Here is an 18,318-nt window from a genome sequence, read left to right as displayed (position 1 = left end):
AGTAACGAAGAAGAAGAAGAAGCAGTCGGCCTCCTAGGAAACGAAATTCACTTCCGGTTAGCAAAAATGGCTCAAGGTTCACACAAGTTTAAAGCTCAGCGGCCAGGAGCCTCCAAGAAACACCAACAAAACAAACACAAAGGACCGAAGAAAGGAGGTATGAATCTAATATCTTACCTGTTGTTCACTAACATGGTGGAAAACACGCGGAAACTATTTCTAGTCAAACAAACAGCATCAACATGTGACGTGCATGAAAACAGCAGAACACGTTGTTGAAGAGACTCTGATCGTTTAATTACTGCGCGATATTTACAGAAATGATCAGGACATGGCTTTATAACAGTTATGCTCCTTCCTACAAAACATTATGCTGTTCATCAGTCAAAGCGACTGACTAAACTAAAATATATGAAATTATACAGTCTGTCAACATTATGGCCACTGACAGGCTCCTGAGAAGTTGAGTTACCAAAGCTACGTTTATTCAAACAACCTTGCAAAAAATCCGACCTTCATGAAGGTTTTAAAATTATAAAATGAAAGTGTTGATTTATATTGTGTTTTCACTGAAAGCTATTTCTACTATGCACTCCATCCTGTTTGTGTCAGTAAAAGTAAACTAAATGTAAAAGACACCTCTCAGTCTAACACAACACAGTACAAATGAACTTAAAGCTTCTAAAAGGACCATAAAGGATTTATTGCAGGGCTGTTGCGTTAGACTGCATTTGATTTAGCTTGATACATCTAATAAACTAACCACTAGGTTATGTGGTTATAATCAAGATTACAATATTTACCTTATTTAGGTAAAAAAAAATAATAAAATATAACGTTAGTCTTTTATTAGAAGCCAAGTGAGGCAAGTACGTCGCAAGGGAAGTTTTACTTCACAACAATGACACTATTAATGAAGTGTTAAGGTTGTGTATCATTTTACAACAGTTGGTAATGGCTGTTCACATTTTTAGTCTATAATTCACTCTGTTTCTTTGTAAAGGGAGGATCATTGCACCGAAGAAGGCTCAGGTGGTCGAGCAACAGAAGCTGAAGAAGGTAAGAGCTTTGGCGTGGTGACAGTTTCTCTTAGTCCAGCTCTTTCACTCATCAGTGAGCTTGTCTGATTACTTAACTCTAACATTTAGTCCTCTGCTGTTCCCTGAAGGGTCTAGAGGTTGCCATCAGGAACAAGATTGAGCAGGAGGTGACCCAGAGGGCCAGTACATCTCTCCACAAGCCTCTGAGTGTGGTCAAAGGGGCTGAGAGTAAAGGCAAAGCAGGAGCAGCCCAGCCAGGAAGCAGCTCCAAATAAGACCTGATACACACCTACCCACCTGAGTCTGAAGCTGAATGACTCTGTCCAATGATCACTGAGCTACATATGATTTCAGATGGATGTCAATTTGCCTTTTTTTGTTTCAGCTGACATCAGGCATGTAGAAATAGTCAAATTTGTTCTTGTACAGATGCAGATTTTAGGACTGTAACAGTAAGAGATGAGAAATTCTAGATAAACTTCGACTGGAGGGCATCAAGGGACCTCAAGGACTCCTGGAGTTTCTTATTGTAAAAATCCTGATTCAGAACAGAATGGACATCAGAAATTGTTATATGATTGTACAGAAAACAGTGAATTTATGAGCTTGACATAATGTTTGCAGTTATGTATTTGATAAGTAGCAGTGCTGTACAACTTCACACAGTGAACATGTACTGGGTGTATTTGTGTTGCTTGCTACATAAAACCAAAGGATGGTAATCCTGACTGTTGAAGATGGTGTATCAATTCACTCTGTCCAATCCAGCTGTGAGAATGCTCACCTGAAGGGAGCATCTTTATTATCATTGACTACTGTGGAAATTTGGTCATAGCAGCAAAAAAAGTAAGAATTTTATCACTGAAACTTGCACCTAGTACTGTCAACAAGTCTGACAAATATGTTTGACACACTTATATGCAGGTGTAAATTTCAGTCGCCATTGATCATTTCTGCAAATAATGAAAATTACAAGTGATACTGAATCTGTCTCTTGTGACCAGAGCAGGAATATGACATGGCGAAACAGCATAAATGAATGAACCTCTGTGGTCATGTTCTGACTGGCGGCCTAAAGGTGAGAAAGGTTCATGGGTCAAATTTAAGAAACGGAGAAAGAAACTAAAGATCAAATTTGAGAAATAAATCCACTCTAATGTTTTCCCTTCTATGATTTTAAATGAACACAAGACTTAAGGTAAATCCAGACTCAGGGAAGAGCTATTTTGCACTGAAAATATCGTGGGATGGGAGCCAATACTCCATGTCAGAACAACCACAGGTGCAAGTGCTGGTTTATCTGTATAGGCACATAAGATAAAGAGCCCAGTGCTCCCACAGGCAGCCTAGTAGTGATTATCAGTGACAAAGAGGCACACATTTTGGATGGGTTTGAATCCAAAAACATGCACATAACCACCACAATTGTATCTTGCCTATGTTACATTTGACCAAAAAGCCAAGGTGAGGCTATTTATCTGAGGCCTGCCCGAGGTTGTTTGTCTTGACCATATTAACACCATGATCTAAGGAAGTGGCCGTGAATTTTCTCAAGGCCACTAATTCAGACAGACCGGCACTGTGACAGCCAGTGATAAGCCTGAGCACTGTTTTAATGTCAACATACACTCTCACACAGCCAGAGCAAGTTTGGCAAGCTTGTATATGAACAAATACAAATATTTGAACAAAAGATGGCATTAAACCACATAATGAGTGATCTTTTATGAGGTATTTATTTGAATCCTTCATGGATATAAGTTGTAGCTTATGCAGTCCAGAGGTGCAGCGTTGTTTCATCTACATTTAAGCTTCATCATTCTGAGGAACTTTTTAACTACAACACAACAACATGCGTTTTCTATACAGTGCACTACCACATGGAAAACATTCACAAAACAAGCTATTTGCTAAAATAAATGATGAAATACAATCAACATGTCAAGCAGTACAGATTCAACAGCACCTATTTCTAAAGCAGGTCTGTGGTGACACACTGCGTATGTTTAGAAATCCTTAACAGCCTCCATGCAGTGAGAGGAGCGCAGGAAACGAGGGAAGGAGTCTTTGGCCATCAAAGTGTAGATTCTCTGCTGTGCCTTGTTGAATGTGTCGGCGCACGGAGAGTCCACCACGCTCAACAGACTCTCACGGGTCTCAGCATCCAGGTTTACCTGAGGGGAAGAACAGATTATCGAAAGAAGCACCAAATCCTGTTGATTTTCCTGTAGGTATTAGTAGATTTTGTTAACTGTTTACAGTCATTCCTCATATATCATCACTCTCTTATTCACCGACCTCCTGTGGTGCGTCAGGGTTGATAAACTGGTTGTAGATGCTGCCGGCCTTGGTCCTCTGCTTGTTTGAAGGGGAAACTCTATAGTCCTCACAGGCCAGCCAGAACTCGAGGTTCTCCTCACTGAACTCTGAGCGCAGGAACTCATGAAACGCCTGCAGACCACCTGGGAGAGAGATGAACACCAGAGAAAGAGAGAAGAAGACCAAAAGCTGGCCAAAGCTTCAACTTCATATCAGAGCTTCTTGTGCCCACTTGGGTGCACAGCTCGATGATGCAGCTTTAACGGGACGCTCACTATTTAAAAATCAACCCTAAAGGCACCTTTACCATGTGGTTCTGTCATGCAAAAAATGTCTGTAAAAACAAGCAAAGAAATTTGATTTTTGATCAAAAGAAAACTGTAAGATATCAGATCTAAAAAATATATATTTTTTGAAATTATGAAGCTATTTTAACCACCGCCTGAAGGATAAGTTCACAAGTCTGTCTTGAAACAACAGTCAGGTGTCCATATGAACATTAAAACAGGTTTTTCTTTCTGTAATCATTCCTCCTGTTCAATGAAGATCCCTTTCTCATGCACTTTCAGTGTAAGTGATGGCCCTCATGTTGTGCAAAAATGTATTTTAAAGTTTTATATGAGGCTTCATGAGACTATGACTTTGGAAGATACCCATTTAATTTGACTAACTCAGATTGCTGAAGCCTCATATTAGCTTCTGATAAACTTTGGAATATATTGAATTTATATATTTGGAATTGAAAGCTCATTAGGAAGGGATCTTGTAATGGTCAGTATGAACAGGAGCAAAACCTGTTCCGTTGTTCAAACAGTATGGCCACCTGACTGTTGTTTTAAGACAGACTTGAAAATTTGAGCCTATCCTTTAAGCCTTTTATGCTTTTACATTTTCAGCAGGCTGGAGTTCTCTGTAAGTGTGCCCCTATGTAAGGTGGCAGCAAAATAAAACAGGAATTGGTCAAAGTGTTGGTGAACTGATGAAAACATTAGTCTGCATGTCATTATAAAATTAGTATCAATAATCAATATGGAAAATGCATTGAAATCTGTTTTCCATTGTGAGTTAGTGAGGTGTTGGTGAGCCAACATAATAAAACACAGGGCATCCGGTGGCCTCAGTGGTTAAGATGCACAACATGTAACATCCCTGCTTTGACTTTGCCCGGAGACATTTGTCGCATGTCATACCCCTCCTCTCTCTCTCCCTGCATTTCCTGTCTGTGTCTCTACCATCACAAACAAATATAGGACAAAATTCAAATAAATAGATAGATGAGTATTATTTTAACATGTTTCTATTGAAAATCAAACCACAGTAATATTAAGTCACTGCATTAAATTGCATTAAATTATTATGCAATGCATGTGTGAACTATCTGCTGTGCGTTCTTATGATCAGTGTGACATTTAAACAGCATGCACAATACCAAGACCCTGAGATTTAAGCAACTCAATGGAATTCAGCTGTCATTATTGATTTTATTATTTACATCTGTGCTTTTCCTACTGTGATGTCAAAATGTCCTCTGTGAAAAATGCCTTTAGGACGTGGTAAAAAAAAAAAAAAAGAAATAAAGGGAAAACGGTGTCTTACTTTTCTTACTAAGCACAGATTCCAGGTCCTGAAGAGCTTTTCCATCATGAACCCTGAGAAGAGACACAAACAGTCAAAATTCAGCACCACAACTGGAAGATGATTGGATTCACTACTCATTAGAAAGATGGGTTTCAATAGCTTTACTTGTGCTTTTGGTGGGTCTCAGCCAGGTGGCTTAACTTCACCCTCATCTCTTTTGCCCTGAAACACACACGCACCAGAACTCACACGAGGCTCTGCATACAACGCTCCATAATACAAACTCTGCAAACATGATGACCCAGTTGTATACTTACTTTTCCAGACATGATGAAGGCAGGGAGGAGAGCCCCTTACACATTGACGCCTGTAGTCGTAGAAAACCTGGAAAGGGAAAATGAACAGACCAAGCTGTATTCAGTCACAGTGTTGCAACAGGTTTCCTTCTATCAGTCAACCTCCTAAAACTATAGTGTGCTGTTCTTATATAGTCTACCTGCTATCATGCTATCTGATCTGCCAATCTGCTCTTCTAAGGCCAGCAGGTGTAGAGATTAAAATGAGAGAAGAGGTGTACGTGCTTACAAGTCATGTAGTCCTGTCAACAGGGAGATACAAAGCAAGTCAGCCCATATAATAGGACAATTAAAGCAAGGACATCTTGTATGTGTGTGTGGGTGTGTGTGGGTGTGTCTGGTCAGGGATCATTAATAGCCTTAAAAGTCTGCCATAAACATAAACTGGCTGTTGGGATGTTTATCACAAGAGAATAAAGTGATGATGGAGCAGCAGGTGGGCTGCGAACATCACTCATCTCCGGAGAGAGTCAGAGAAACGCAGGATGTGGAAGTGTGTGTTTAATGATGATGGACAAGCGAGTGGAAAAAAAAAGAGGAACACCCGATGGGATCATTTAGTACAGTACCTTTGCAATAACAGTAATACCACTGTGTTTTTCTTCTTCTCCCTTCCCCCCTCTCATTCTGATTAAATGTCTCACAGGTGATTGTGTGTAATATGCTGTTCATTTGTATTTCTTTATTGATGGGAACGTGCTTGTTTCTGGAGCTGCTCCTTTTGTCTGATTAAAATGCTTCTTTGTAACATCACTTCACATTATCTTCAATCTAATACAGAAAACAGGGGGGAAAAGCAATACATAAATAATATATATATGACACTATAATAAAAAATATATAATAATGTAGAGTCCAACTCTAGTGTGACTTTTCCAGCAGCTGTACATGTAAAACAATTGCATTGTGGGCAGTATTACTGTAGTGAAGAGCAGGTTTGTAGGAGTTAACCTGCATGTGGAGAAGGGAGGGGCAGACTGGATTGATGTGCACCCTGTAAAGAGGATTGAGTTCATGTGTGAATCCCTTTTCCTGCCCTTCAGCAGAACACTGAGCTCTCTAAGTTTGAAGACAGTTGCTTGACTGCGTAGCTATGTGAGTTATCTTTGTTCCTTTTCGTGTTTAAAGTAGCTTTAGGCTTTGTGGTTCAATGTTGAAGTTTGTTGTATTGAGTTATTTGATATTATAGCTGTTGAATCTAGTGATATTAATTTGATTATGCATATTGAGCTGATTTTGTATGGTAGTACCTGACGTGGCACATGTTTTGTTCTCTCTGTTCAGATAAAACCAGTCAACTATCAGACAATCATCATCTTCAATATTCAAACCCATATTACAATAAACTGTCAATCAGATCCATTCATCTCATGTTCTCCTTGTGTCTGACTGCACACCGGTTGTGTTCATCCGCCTGGAAATCTGTACACTACTGTCATCAGTTGTCATTATTAAGAATTACTATACTGGAATATTATACTGCTCCAGATTTCCTGATTTAAACACTTTAATTATTGTACCATATAAGCACAATATCAGTTTAAATAATGAAGGTTTCAAACTAGATTTTAATAAAGGGACCATATTCAAGATCTAAATAATAAAGTTGGACCATGAGGCCTCTTTGTGGTGAATATTTCCAATCAAAATTACAACTAATTTGATTTGATCCAATCAGGTTGAATATGCCAGTATAGCTACCACTGAGGACATGAAGCTGTCCTCTGTATTTTGGGGGAGTTTTGGCAACTTGAGAGCGTTCAACAGTTAAAGAATTACACATGTTGCACCTCTTTCAAATCCATTAACAAGCAATTGTAGTGAAGATCCCAAAGATACCAAAACAGCAGGCTGAATTTTGAATGAAATGTGAATAAAATGATGCACACGACATGGAAGTCTTGGGTTTGAATATTTCACTCAGTGTAGGCCTAAACATCATATAGCGTCAACTCCTATATGAACTATATGAATGGTTAACTGGGTGATTTGCAGGTTTAGTTCTATTTTTTTTTAAACAAAATGAATAGATTAATTATTCATTATTTCCTGACGAATGATCTGCCCTAGTAGTGAGGAGAAAGTTCACATCAATTGAATACATAAAATACAAAAATTCAAAGAATTCCCGAGACCTTCTGCGTGACGTCTAATGAGGGGGGGGGGGGGGGGGGGGGGACCTTTGACATTTTATGACCTCAGTATTTCTAAAATCCTTGCTACAGCCCTGGTAAAATGGTCTCGTGTCAGGAGCAAAGAAGTACCATTATATAATGTACCGCCATGTATCAATAATCAAGTGGCTGACACAAGACACGAGCTATAGCCAACCATACACTGTAATTATACTGTGTGTCGCCCTGCAGAGTCCCATCCGGAGTCAGTCCTCCACACACACACACACGCACGGATCTGACACTTGGCCGCCAGCAGGCTTCAGCAGCTGGGGGGACGGCGGTGTGTCTCTCGCTTCCTGGTTCCTTAAGAGGAGTCGCTGTGAACTCTACCAGACGGAGCGATCGATAGTGTTGAGCACAGACACCTCCTGGACCTGCTGAATCCAGACAGAGCTGCTTGTTTGCTGTCAGATTTTGGGTTTCAGGACTCACTGAGCTCCAGAGCTCCGGACTTGCTGGTTCCTCTTGAGTCTTGATCCTCTGCATCTCAGTATGGGCGGCGGTTCGGTCTGGAGATAAACAGCGAGTGAGTCACAAAATGGTCTCGTAGGTTTTATTATTAGACCGTAACAGTGTCCGTAGCAGTGTGAGCATCAAGTTAAACGTGGTCAGGAATGTAAATGGAAGCTAAATGATCTGATATGTCTATATGAGGCTCAATCTGCGTCAGACTGCACGAGCTAGAATGGATCAATATATATCAATATAAAGTCAGTAACAACCAATCATTTTTCCAAACATAAGTTATTGCTCTACTCCCCAGAATAATTGGTTTTTTGCCAATTTGACAAACGCTTTATAAATGAAAACAATCATTGCTCAATAGCTGCATGGACACAGTGATAGCAGCTATAATTAGCCGATACTGACCTTTTGAAGCAGACTTATTATTATCCTTGCTGGATAATGTTTTTAAAAATGTATATTTATGCCCCCCAAAATAACAGGGACATTATATAATACAGTAAACTAAAACCAGTCTAAACCAGTGCTTAACCTGTTTTCCTCGTGACCTGTGACCCCTCGAAGACAAGCTATGTTCACTTGTGACCCCTCATGTTGCATACGTCTACCAGTTGAGATCAGTTCACCTGAATACATTTTAGAGTCCTGAACATATAAAAGTGTCCACTAGAGACAGAAAGCAAAGATTAGAGGAAAGACATTTGATGTTATTCTCCTGTTTATGACCCCAGAATCATCTTGTGACCCTTTGTTGGGTGAACCACTGGTCTAAGTAAATGTACCACACAAATTTGGGTTAGATCGATTATATTTTTCCTCTAAGATGCCTACTTTTTGAAAAGTCATGCATTTAATGTATGTTTGAGGCCTTCATAGATGTAAGGACAGTCCTGTGTCAGGCTGTGGTGATAGAGTTGATGCCCCTGCCTCTCGTCAGCTGACTGGCACCAGCGATGGGACCCCAAAGGATTCAATTCCCCTGGGCGCACTGCCAGGAGAGCGGATCCCCTGGTTCGGACCGGGAGAGAGAGAAGCGCTGGGCTGAGCTGTTTGATGAGCTGGACCTCAACAAAGATGGACGCATCGACATCCTTGAACTGCGGACGGGACTGGCAGGCCGAGGGCTCTCCAGAGCCTCCTTGGAGAGGGTAAGGCAGATATCACACACACACACCTGATTGTTTTCTGGGATGCCGTGTTGTGGCATGTATGAGGGTGTTGGTGCTGCATACTGTATATATACATATATTACACCACATTAAATAAACACAGTAGTTCACATGAACTCATTTGGAAACTTAGTAAAGGGTTACAGCTACATTTAGAGGAAAAAAATCTCAGCAGCAATGAAGATTCTGCTTAGAGAGCTTTCAGCTGCTATCAGCTGAGTCATGATGAGAAGTGTTAGATTATAATACTGCGCTGTACACCTGTATGAACAAGATTGGACATTACTAGCAGCTGATAGCCACAACTGTGAATGAGTCAGTGATTATGAAGCATAAATAAATCAGTCAGTCAATCAATAAATCATCCCTTATGTGTTTTAAAACAGTTTCTTTACAGATATTCCAGAAGATGCGGGGCTTGATACAGTAATAAAGACATTAGTAGTTAGTGTATGACAGTACGATGAACTAAATAATTACCTTTTTTCTTTCTTTCTGTTTGTTTTTCTTAATGTTTTCTGTTTTATTTAGCTTTTCATGTCTTTATTATTTATTGTAGACAAATATGAAAACCAATAAATACATTGAAGATACACAATCAGTTACAAAAATCTGGTGTCAGCATCACCAGTCAGATGAGCCGCTCTGTTAAAGATCCATATGTCCATTCAAGCAGGTGGTCTCCTAGCTGGACCAGCATCTCTGCAACAGACTGCAGCTAAAGTGAAAATATATCAACCGAGATCCGTCATCGAGTCTCCACTTTGATTTGTCTGGGCAAGGCGTGTTAGATTACTCACTAGGGCTGGTCTTTGTGTTTGATGAGTATTGTATCATTGAGGAGAGAACAGGGCAGAGGTTGTGCTTCTGTAACATACCTCAATTGTTTTTCTTGCTTATAATTCAACTAGAACTGGTATGTTTGCAGTCATTCGTTGACAGATCGCCATTATTTAAAATCCTATCCTATGGTTTGACCTGTTATACATACAGTATGTCTCTCCGTGCCCACGTGAGGGTGTGTGTGTGTGTGAGAGAGAGAGAGACAGAGAGAGAGGGAGTGTTTTCAGGGATTTCCTCCTCTATTAATAAAACAGAGCACTCTCCTCTCCTCTCCTCTCCTCATCAAAAATCCACTTAGGGCCTATGAGATCCTTCCAGTTTTTCATCATGTAAAACCCTCTTGATCCGTCTGATCTGCCATGTTAGTGTTTGTGCAACAGCATCATCCAAGTATATCAAGATCCTCACTTTATTGTGTATACACAGTCTGTCTCCTCACGGTCTGTCTGTGACTGTTTGTTGTCGCAGAAGGTGTGTGGGTCACTCAGTAGGCTCGCCGTCACTTTCTGCCGTCCTGCTCTCTGCCTCTCTCTTCCCTGTGTGTGAGTTTGTGAGTGTATGTAAAGAGAAATATCCTCGTCTATTTTGGTACAAGGAGCAGGACTTTGTAAGATGAGAATGGTAACCTTTCTCTGGGTCCGACACTTGATCTCTTTCACGTATAGATCATTGTCCAATTGGTCCAACTTTTTCTGTTGTATCATTTCTTATTGGTTATGTCTTTATTTTAATTCTCATTAAGTCTAGTTTGTTTGTTTTTTAACTCCATGTAATAGTCTGTAGTTTTGTAATGTCCCTGGATCATAGATGAAAACATCTGTTTTTAAAGTCTGATCATTGAGATTGGCATTCGGCATTCTTGATCCAAGTCCGCTCTTAACCAATCTTACATATGGATTCAGGGTTTGGTGAAGGATAATGCAGTTTTAATTCAGAGACAAGATGGACATTGTGTATAACAAGTAAACTGTAATATAACATATAACATATATCTTCATTGTGCATTTAAAATACTATCAAGTGTTTATATTGTATTCAGTAAACACAATCTTTAAAATCAATTCTTATATTGCTATAAATGCAGTTACCAGCTGGATGGTCAATGAGCATTTTATTTCTGATAGCTTCTTAGATTATTTAATTACTAGGAACAGTGTGAAGTGAAATAACAAGTTTGAAATATATTTTTACTAATCAAAGAAAGTTTGCATTTTTTTTACTTTTTTATGTGGTTCATTCCTCAACTACACAACATGCTCTAGCATTATTTGTCCAACAGATAGCAAGGTAGAGGTGTGTTTAAAGACTGCAAACCTTGACTCTGTAATGTTGATCTTGTGATATTTCACAGCTCTCTGGGTCACCTCTGTTGTATTTGCACTGATAGACTGGAACAAACTCAGGCCGTTGACCAGAATTATTCATAGACTGTCTTACTTTAACTACCAGCAACATGATATGTTCATCTATATACTGTATAATGTTTCTGCTGTGGATAGACTAAAACTAATCATTTGTCCTGCCACCAGTAAGAAAGAATGGTTTAGCAGCTCTCTGAACAGTATGATACAGGCGTATTTGAGTTTTAGACTTGTTGCAGTTTACAACCTTCCTTCTGACAGATTGTAACTTTTTTTGGACAATACCAAATACATATATATACATAGATATATAATAGACGTTTGTGTTTTTTTTTAATTGCCCTGTCTGTCTCTGCTTTCAGTTAGTGGAGGAAGGGGACACCAACCAGGATGGAGTGCTGGACTTAGAGGAGTTCACCCAGTATCTTCGCACACATGAAAAACAGCTCAAACTTATGTTTCGCAGCCTGGACAGGAACAACGATGGTCTGTAGCAGCCTACAGAACACACTAGTAATGATAATAATAATAGATAGATAGATAGATAGATACACTACTGTCATCAGTTGTCATTATTAAGAATTACTATACTGGAATATTATACTGCTCCAGATTTCCTGATTTAAACACTTTAATTATTGTACCATATAAGCACAATATCTCATTAGATAGATAGTCTCATTTTTCTTTCTCTTACTGTGGGTGGATATTTGCAGGTCATATTGATGCAGCAGAGATCCAGCACTCTCTACACACCATCGGTGTGAACATCAGCCTCGAAGCTGCCACCAGGATTTTGCAAAGGTCTGTTATCAATTTGTCAATATCTTATATCACATCATATTAGCATCTGAAGTAAATTGAAGTGAATTATCTGAAGATCTGAACATCCACAGAGTATTAAAACCTGGCTTGGATGTTAACAACTCTCAACATTAATAAATATGAATCTCTATTACTGTCCTATATTTACACTTTGGCTGTCAGCTGGTTTCATAACATTGAAGCTGATATTTTCAATCTTTTTTTTAGACTTTACAAACAACAACAAATGAGTCTCACCTTCCAGGTTTACGACCTGGCTTCAAACAGCTTGCACACTATGTAAAATCCAGTTTGTACTAACAGCCAAAAGCTGATCAAGCTGTTCAAAATCCAAATTTCTATCAGTAAATGAGAAGCTTTACTATGCAGCACAGTTACAACAAAGGCACCAACATTCCATCATTTTTCTGTCTTGGAGACAAATCCACTTGTAGAAAAGTTTATAAAGTTTCCCTCTCAAACTGGTCTTTCTGTTTTTTGAGTTGGTTTTTACAAGTTGGAAATTAACACCTCTGCTAATCCAAAGATTTTGATATTCAATGAGTTTAGATGGCTGTGTAAACATAGTACATCTGAGCTTTGTATCTTGATATTATACATCAATGTTTCACTGTTTAGAGGTCAATTTGTGTCTTTTTACTTAAGAGTGTGTGCTGCATGTCCTACTTTTGTGTCTTAAAATTAACTTGTTTTGCACATTCAGTTCCTCTGTTGGGTTAGATTGTGGTTTACCAAGAATCGTCTTGTCATGCGTTGTTGTACTGCTTAAGGCACTGAAGGACTTCTTGCCATTTCTAAACACGATAAAAGTATTAATCCCTACCTTGTCTAACCTTGAACAATAAAGTTACAGATGAATGATTCTACTTTTTTGTTTCTTGTTTATATGTTTGTCCCTCAGTATGGACAAGGATGGTACCATGACCATTGACTGGAATGAGTGGCGTGACTACTTCCTGTTTAAGTCCCTCACTAACATGGAGGATGTGGCGCGCTACTGGAAACGTTCAATGGTGAGGTCACACACCTTGAAGAAGGACAGCATTGTGTGTCTCTAAACAACAACATGGTTGGATAGGTTGGTCTTTTTCCAATTGTACATAATGAACAAAAAAACGCAAAATGTGATGATAACATTTGGGTAAGTTAATTATATAGTGTTCTAACAAGAAAAACAGGATTTTAAGAGAGATTTGGCCTCATGGGTTTGATTTGTGTGAAACCTTTTTGATGTTCCAACTCTTTCTTTCTTCCTCTCTCCCCTTTATTAACCCCATACCGATCACCATGGCTTCAGTAGATGTTGGACATTGGTGAGCAACTGACAATCCCAGATGAATTCTCAGAGGAGGAGAAGCAATCTGGCTTAGTGTGGCGGCAGCTGATGGCCGGAGCCATTGCTGGATCTGTATCTCGGACTGGAACTGCCCCCTTAGACCGCCTCAAAGTGTTTCGGCAGGTCAGTCAAGAACAGTTGTGATTTCAGATCAGATCAGCCTGAACCCAGTCATCATTAATTAGTCGCTGCTTATGTCTAAAAGTTTTCCGTTCACCTATGGCCCTGTTTACACCACCGATGACAGGTGGACAGCTCTAAGTACGTCAATTCACATCTGGCATTAGAATGCGTCTCCACATGCGTCTCAAGTGACCACTTGTGATCGGATCTCACTTCCTCGCTCTATATGCAAATAAACACATACATCATTTCTGTTTGCAAAGACCAAATGCTGTGTTATTTTTAGCTGGCATGAGGCAGCAATGCACTTCTCGTGCCTTGTCTGCCAGAAATTAAAAGAAGTTTGCAAAGAACTTGGCACGCCAGCAAAATCAAAACTCTTTGGCCCAAATGGAAATCAGACAGCTTGTTTCGTTAGTTCTCCATCCACAAGAATCCATTTTGCCTGTTGTCGCTTCCTCTTGTTAATTTGGTGCCATTGGCATGTGAATGAGTACGTACTTCCACTTATGCAGAGGGTGTCAGTTGAGTAGGCGGTCCTTCAGTGTGACCCCGGACACATTTGCGTTCACATTGCTAAAAGAATGTGGCCATATCCGGCCCAAACCACCTCTGAATGTGGTCTTAGCCTACCTGCGGTAGGCATCACATGACTGTGGTATTACAGTAATGCGGTTATCATTACAGTCCTACTTGTGATCAGATTACCCAAGATGCATTTTGCAGCCAGGTGTGAACAGGGCCTTTAATTTGTGGCAGATAGCCTTGAGATGAACTTTCAGTCAGCCACTTGCCAGCTATTACAGCTTCACACAAAGTGATGACTTTCTTGTTTGGTCTCCCAGGTTCATGGTTCCTCCACTTTTAAAGGGAACGTGGTGAGCGGTTTTAAGTACATGGTGAAAGAGGGAGGACTGCAGTCGTTGTGGAGGGGCAATGGAATGAATGTTATTAAAATCGCCCCTGAGACTGCTATCAAGTTTACAGCTTATGAAAAGGTGGAGTAGACTTGAGACCTTCCCTCATTGTTTTTTTCTGCACCTCTAAACATCCATCTGTCTTTGATCTCTCCCATAATTATTTCTTCTACCTCTTTTTTCAGGAGTTTATAATGATCTCCCATTTTCATTTTAGTTCAAGATTTTGGGAAATATACTTATTTCTTGTTGAGAGTTAGGCGAGAAGATTGATACCTCTCTCATGTCTGTGTTGTGTGTGTGTGTCGGGACTATTTCTTGGCTGGGAGCAGTGACTTCCTGGAGTCTTGTTGTCACGGTGAGGTTTCCAGGCAACCAGAGAAGACGTCAGGAAGTTACAGGCCACCCAGCCAAGAAAAAGTCAGACACACATCCCCTTCATAAAACCACTTTTTCTTTTTTTCTTTTTTTCTTTTTTTTTTTTTTTTTTACATTTTTATACTTTACATACCTTATACTTTTTTGTTTTTTGTGCAAAGCTAATGCTGGTTTTAGCTTCATATTTACCATACAGACATGAGAGTGGTATCTCCTCATCTAATGCTCATTATCATTTGTCTATGATTACATCTTTCTTGAATTATGTTTACTTTATTTCCTTTGCTCTATTAACTCTGCATAGATCAAGCATGTGATGCGTGGCAATAATGAATCAAAAACTTTGAGGATTCATGAGAGGTTTGTTGCCGGATCTTTGGCTGGGGCGATAGCTCAGACAGCCATCTACCCAATGGAGGTAATATCAGGGTAAAACATACATAAAAATATTCATATAGCATCAAGAAAAAACACTTGGTTTGCGTCACCAGTGAGCTGACTGACTTTTCTGTTTCTGTTCCTTCTTCTCTCATCTTTGTTTTCCCTGCAGGTGCTGAAGACCCGTCTTACACTAAGAAAAACGGGCCAATACACAGGAATAGCAGACTGTGCCAAGCAGATCCTACAGAGGGAAGGGGTTGCAGCCTTCTACAAGGGTTATGTACCCAACCTGTTGGGTATTGTCCCTTACGCTGGCATCGACCTGGCTGTCTACGAGGTTAGAGGGACATGGGAGTACACAGCACTCACAGCACGCATCTCCTCTGTGCTTACTTTCATCTCACTCCCTCTGTTCCCCTAGAGTCTGAAGTTTTCTTGGCTGAACAGGAACAGAGGTTTAGCCGACCCAGGGGTCATGGTGCTGGTTGGCTGCGGTGCCATCTCTAGCACCTGTGGACAGCTGGCAAGTTACCCCCTGGCACTGATCCGCACCCGAATGCAAGCGCAAGGTCAGAATATATGTGCTCATGGAAACATGGATACAGAAGGGTCATTATCATAATGATGTTGGTGAAGAGGACTGTAAAAGTAGCAAAAATCTGATGCTCCAAATTGTCAATACAGTGTAAATGAATTTGAATGTGAGATTGTAGTAGAAATCTCAGAAAAAGCTACTGGACATTGAGTTAAGATTACTTTATTGTACATTCTTAGGAAAATAGTCAGCAGTAATGTAATGCCAGATATTTCCCCTTCATAATACATCAAATGCCAGATTGTTTACCACATTTTAATGAGCTAAAAAAAAAAGGCAAAACCACCAGTGACAATAAGACAATAGGGAAAACTATCATGATGGATATCTGGATGACTTATTACCGGTGCTCATCTCTTGTCTCTCCACTCAGCTTCAGTGAAGGGAGCCCCTAGGCCATCCATGTTGGCCTTGGTTCGCAACATTGTGACCCAGGAGGGCGTGGCCGGACTTTACCGAGGAATTTCCCCCAACTTGCTGAAAGTCATCCCCGCTGTCAGCGTGTCCTACGTTGCCTACGAATACACAAGGATAATGCTGGGAGTGGATGTTGATGGTAGGAGGGGAGAGAGAGGGAAAGGGTAGCAAAAAAGGTTGGATGGTTTTGTTTGGCTTTCATATACAAGCACGCACAGATCTGTTGGCAGTGCATGAGGAAATGGGCCTTGACTGTGGATGAAAACATGGACGAGGATGATGATGGGATGGACAATAAACCATGGAGGTAAAAGAGAAAAAGTTCTTGTGAAAGCCTCACATTTGGATGACCTCACCTGACCTGGCAGAGTTTCACATGTGATATATTGCATTACAACGCATGCCGACAGTTGACATTTGTGTGAAAGCTAACCAACTAGTCTCCTGCTACAGCATTTATTTGCACAGATTGCACAGACTCGCATGAACTTGCCTGAGAAGCAACAGGTAAAAGGTGAAAGCATACTTGGAAGTCATGTTACATTCCTCATGCAAGAGAATTATATGACTTTTTTCCCTCACAGGTGAAATGTAGAGAAGATAGAGGACTGATCCAATTTCCTGTTCTCTAAGTGAGGAAATCATGAAGTCGCTGCACAACTATGGAGTTACAGAGTGACATGTCTTGAAAAAATGTTACGAATACTAAAGCACAGAAATAATTATCAAACAACAGATAATTGACCTTAGCTCTTGGATAATGACTGAAATGGTGGATGGTGAAAAAAGTAAGAGACACTGTCAATCCTATCTTTCCTGGAAGGATTACTACTGAGTATAGCACACCAAAGGACGTTATATTTATACAGGCTGCCAAAGCCATGTCCAGACGCACAGAGGATTCATAACCTCTCTTGCAAAAGGCTCATTGTGTTCTTTGCCGAGAGTTGTATTTGTGTTCCGTTTATAAAAACACTACAGGGTCCAGTGAAATGTAGCCTTTTCATTAACTGTATGTGCACAATGTACATGTTTAACACTATGGTAAAGAGTTCATTTGATCTGTATCATGAAACAATAAGAAATGAGATTTAATGCCAGTGAACATTTTTGATGTTTCATTATTTATTATGCATTTTGCCAATAAATGCATGTATGTTGTAACTTTTGCTAAATAAATGCAACTGTGCTTTTTTTCTGAGGAAGTTTCCATTTTATTTTACAAATGTTTAGAAGTGGTAGCTTTCTGAAGACCTGACAGCCAAATTAAATCACTTCTAATACTAATCATATTCATATTCTTCATCATATTCTTACATACAATTCAACATATGCAAAGAATAAAGTTTCCAATGATAAATGAATAACGAACAAAAAAAAACACATAAAAATAATGCATTAACAACATATAGTCATCAGTTATCTAGAATGAATGACAATACAGGAAATAAGGTATGATCTGGTAACTTAAAGTCCCACTCCACACAAAAATGTGTTTTTCTTCTTGTCACTTCAGTTGGATGTTTGAGCTTCTCTGTGCAGAATGATGTATGTGCAGAGTTTATTTTCACATTCATCTACTGAAAGTGGAAAGTTTCTCTGTGCTCAGTCGAAATCTGATTTTAAGAGATGGGCCTAAGAGCATGATTTGTGACATCACAACTAGTTTGGAGCCAATCCTGGTCTAATATTCATCTTACACAATTGTGATGTGGAAACTTGAAGCCTCCAGTGTACAAACACTGAGAATGAACTTTACAGTGAAGGAGGAGACATCTTGTGTCCAGCAGTTAAATTTCTGAAATAAAAGATATTTGCATATTCATAGATTCTGGATTTGTTTAATGAGGGAGAAGGAGGAGACGTTTTAAGGATTTTAACAAGATATTTGAAGTTTTTTGTGGAAAAACTATATCAGACATACATTATAATTCAAAGTAAAGTATTTTATACACAACAATAAACATGTCTGGAGGGAATCTTTAAGTAAAAACAATTTAACTGGCATGGGTCATAAGTAGCCACAAAGAGAAAAGTC

General features: G+C 39.6%; 3 protein-coding genes across 10 annotated transcripts; 2 read left to right on the top strand and 1 right to left on the bottom strand.

Annotated features, from left to right (window-relative positions):
* The first annotated feature begins 7 nt into the window (after nucleotides 1-7).
* On the top strand, nucleotides 8-1,776 carry c3h19orf53 (chromosome 3 C19orf53 homolog). Its single transcript, XM_067583517.1, has 3 exons — nucleotides 8-157; nucleotides 1,004-1,059; nucleotides 1,169-1,776. Exons 1-3 carry the CDS (start codon nucleotides 67-69, stop codon nucleotides 1,313-1,315), a joined length of 294 nt encoding a protein of 97 aa, XP_067439618.1. The 5' UTR covers nucleotides 8-66; the 3' UTR covers nucleotides 1,316-1,776.
* A 981-nt stretch (nucleotides 1,777-2,757) lies between these two features.
* On the bottom strand, nucleotides 2,758-7,988 carry si:ch211-196h16.12 (regulator of G-protein signaling 5). Of its 4 annotated transcripts, XM_067583475.1 has the most exons (7): nucleotides 7,903-7,980; nucleotides 5,434-5,535; nucleotides 5,255-5,321; nucleotides 5,103-5,159; nucleotides 4,956-5,008; nucleotides 3,339-3,502; nucleotides 2,758-3,214 (listed from the first exon to the last, which is right to left on the bottom strand). In XM_067583475.1, the coding sequence occupies exons 2-7, from the start codon at nucleotides 5,441-5,443 to the stop codon at nucleotides 3,047-3,049; spliced, it is 519 nt and encodes a 172-aa protein (XP_067439576.1). In that variant the 5' UTR covers nucleotides 5,444-5,535; nucleotides 7,903-7,980; the 3' UTR covers nucleotides 2,758-3,046. The 4 variants fall into 4 exon arrangements, with proteins under 4 accessions (XP_067439576.1, XP_067439577.1, XP_067439582.1 ...); XM_067583476.1 differs by lacking the exon at nucleotides 5,434-5,535 and having other exon boundaries at nucleotides 7,903-7,988; XM_067583481.1 differs by lacking the exons at nucleotides 5,434-5,535; nucleotides 7,903-7,980 and adding an exon at nucleotides 7,702-7,819.
* LOC137177248 (mitochondrial adenyl nucleotide antiporter SLC25A23-like) lies at nucleotides 7,641-17,476 on the top strand. Of its 5 annotated transcripts, XM_067583445.1 has the most exons (12): nucleotides 7,641-7,996; nucleotides 8,873-9,083; nucleotides 11,671-11,794; nucleotides 12,025-12,112; nucleotides 13,035-13,146; nucleotides 13,434-13,592; nucleotides 14,438-14,590; nucleotides 15,192-15,305; nucleotides 15,438-15,605; nucleotides 15,690-15,837; nucleotides 16,237-16,419; nucleotides 16,865-17,476. In XM_067583445.1, the coding sequence occupies exons 2-12, from the start codon at nucleotides 8,889-8,891 to the stop codon at nucleotides 16,873-16,875; spliced, it is 1,455 nt and encodes a 484-aa protein (XP_067439546.1). In that variant the 5' UTR covers nucleotides 7,641-7,996; nucleotides 8,873-8,888; the 3' UTR covers nucleotides 16,876-17,476. The 5 variants fall into 5 exon arrangements, with proteins under 5 accessions (XP_067439546.1, XP_067439529.1, XP_067439539.1 ...); XM_067583428.1 differs by having other exon boundaries at nucleotides 16,237-17,476; XM_067583438.1 differs by having other exon boundaries at nucleotides 8,812-9,083; nucleotides 16,237-17,476.
* Nucleotides 17,477-18,318: the final 842 nt, after the last annotated feature.

The sequence above is a fragment of the Thunnus thynnus genome, chromosome 3 (assembly GCF_963924715.1).
Source record: "Thunnus thynnus chromosome 3, fThuThy2.1, whole genome shotgun sequence".
Taxonomy (NCBI): domain Eukaryota; kingdom Metazoa; phylum Chordata; class Actinopteri; order Scombriformes; family Scombridae; genus Thunnus; species Thunnus thynnus.
This window is presented reverse-complemented; position numbering and strand designations above follow the sequence as displayed.

Bases quoted from the DNA above. Each gene is read 5' to 3' on its own strand.
- si:ch211-196h16.12 (XM_067583475.1), bottom strand. The intron at 5,160-5,254 runs GTAAGTATACAA...TGTGTGTTTCAG, and splicing joins CCTTCATCATGTCTGGAAAA to GGCAAAAGAGATGAGGGTGA. The intron at 5,009-5,102 runs GTAAAGCTATTG...GTCTCTTCTCAG, and splicing joins GAGACCCACCAAAAGCACAA to GGTTCATGATGGAAAAGCTC.
- LOC137177248 (XM_067583428.1), top strand. From the start codon at position 8,889: ATGGGACCCCAAAGGATTCAATTCCCCTGGGCGCACTGCCAGGAGAGC. The intron at 13,147-13,433 runs GTGAGGTCACAC...TGGCTTCAGTAG, and splicing joins GCTACTGGAAACGTTCAATG to ATGTTGGACATTGGTGAGCA. The intron at 15,838-16,236 runs GTCAGAATATAT...CTCTCCACTCAG, and splicing joins CACCCGAATGCAAGCGCAAG to CTTCAGTGAAGGGAGCCCCT.
- c3h19orf53 (XM_067583517.1), top strand. From the start codon at position 67: ATGGCTCAAGGTTCACACAAGTTTAAAGCTCAGCGGCCAGGAGCCTCC. The intron at 158-1,003 runs GTATGAATCTAA...TTCTTTGTAAAG, and splicing joins CAAAGGACCGAAGAAAGGAG to GGAGGATCATTGCACCGAAG. The intron at 1,060-1,168 runs GTAAGAGCTTTG...TGTTCCCTGAAG, and splicing joins AGCAACAGAAGCTGAAGAAG to GGTCTAGAGGTTGCCATCAG.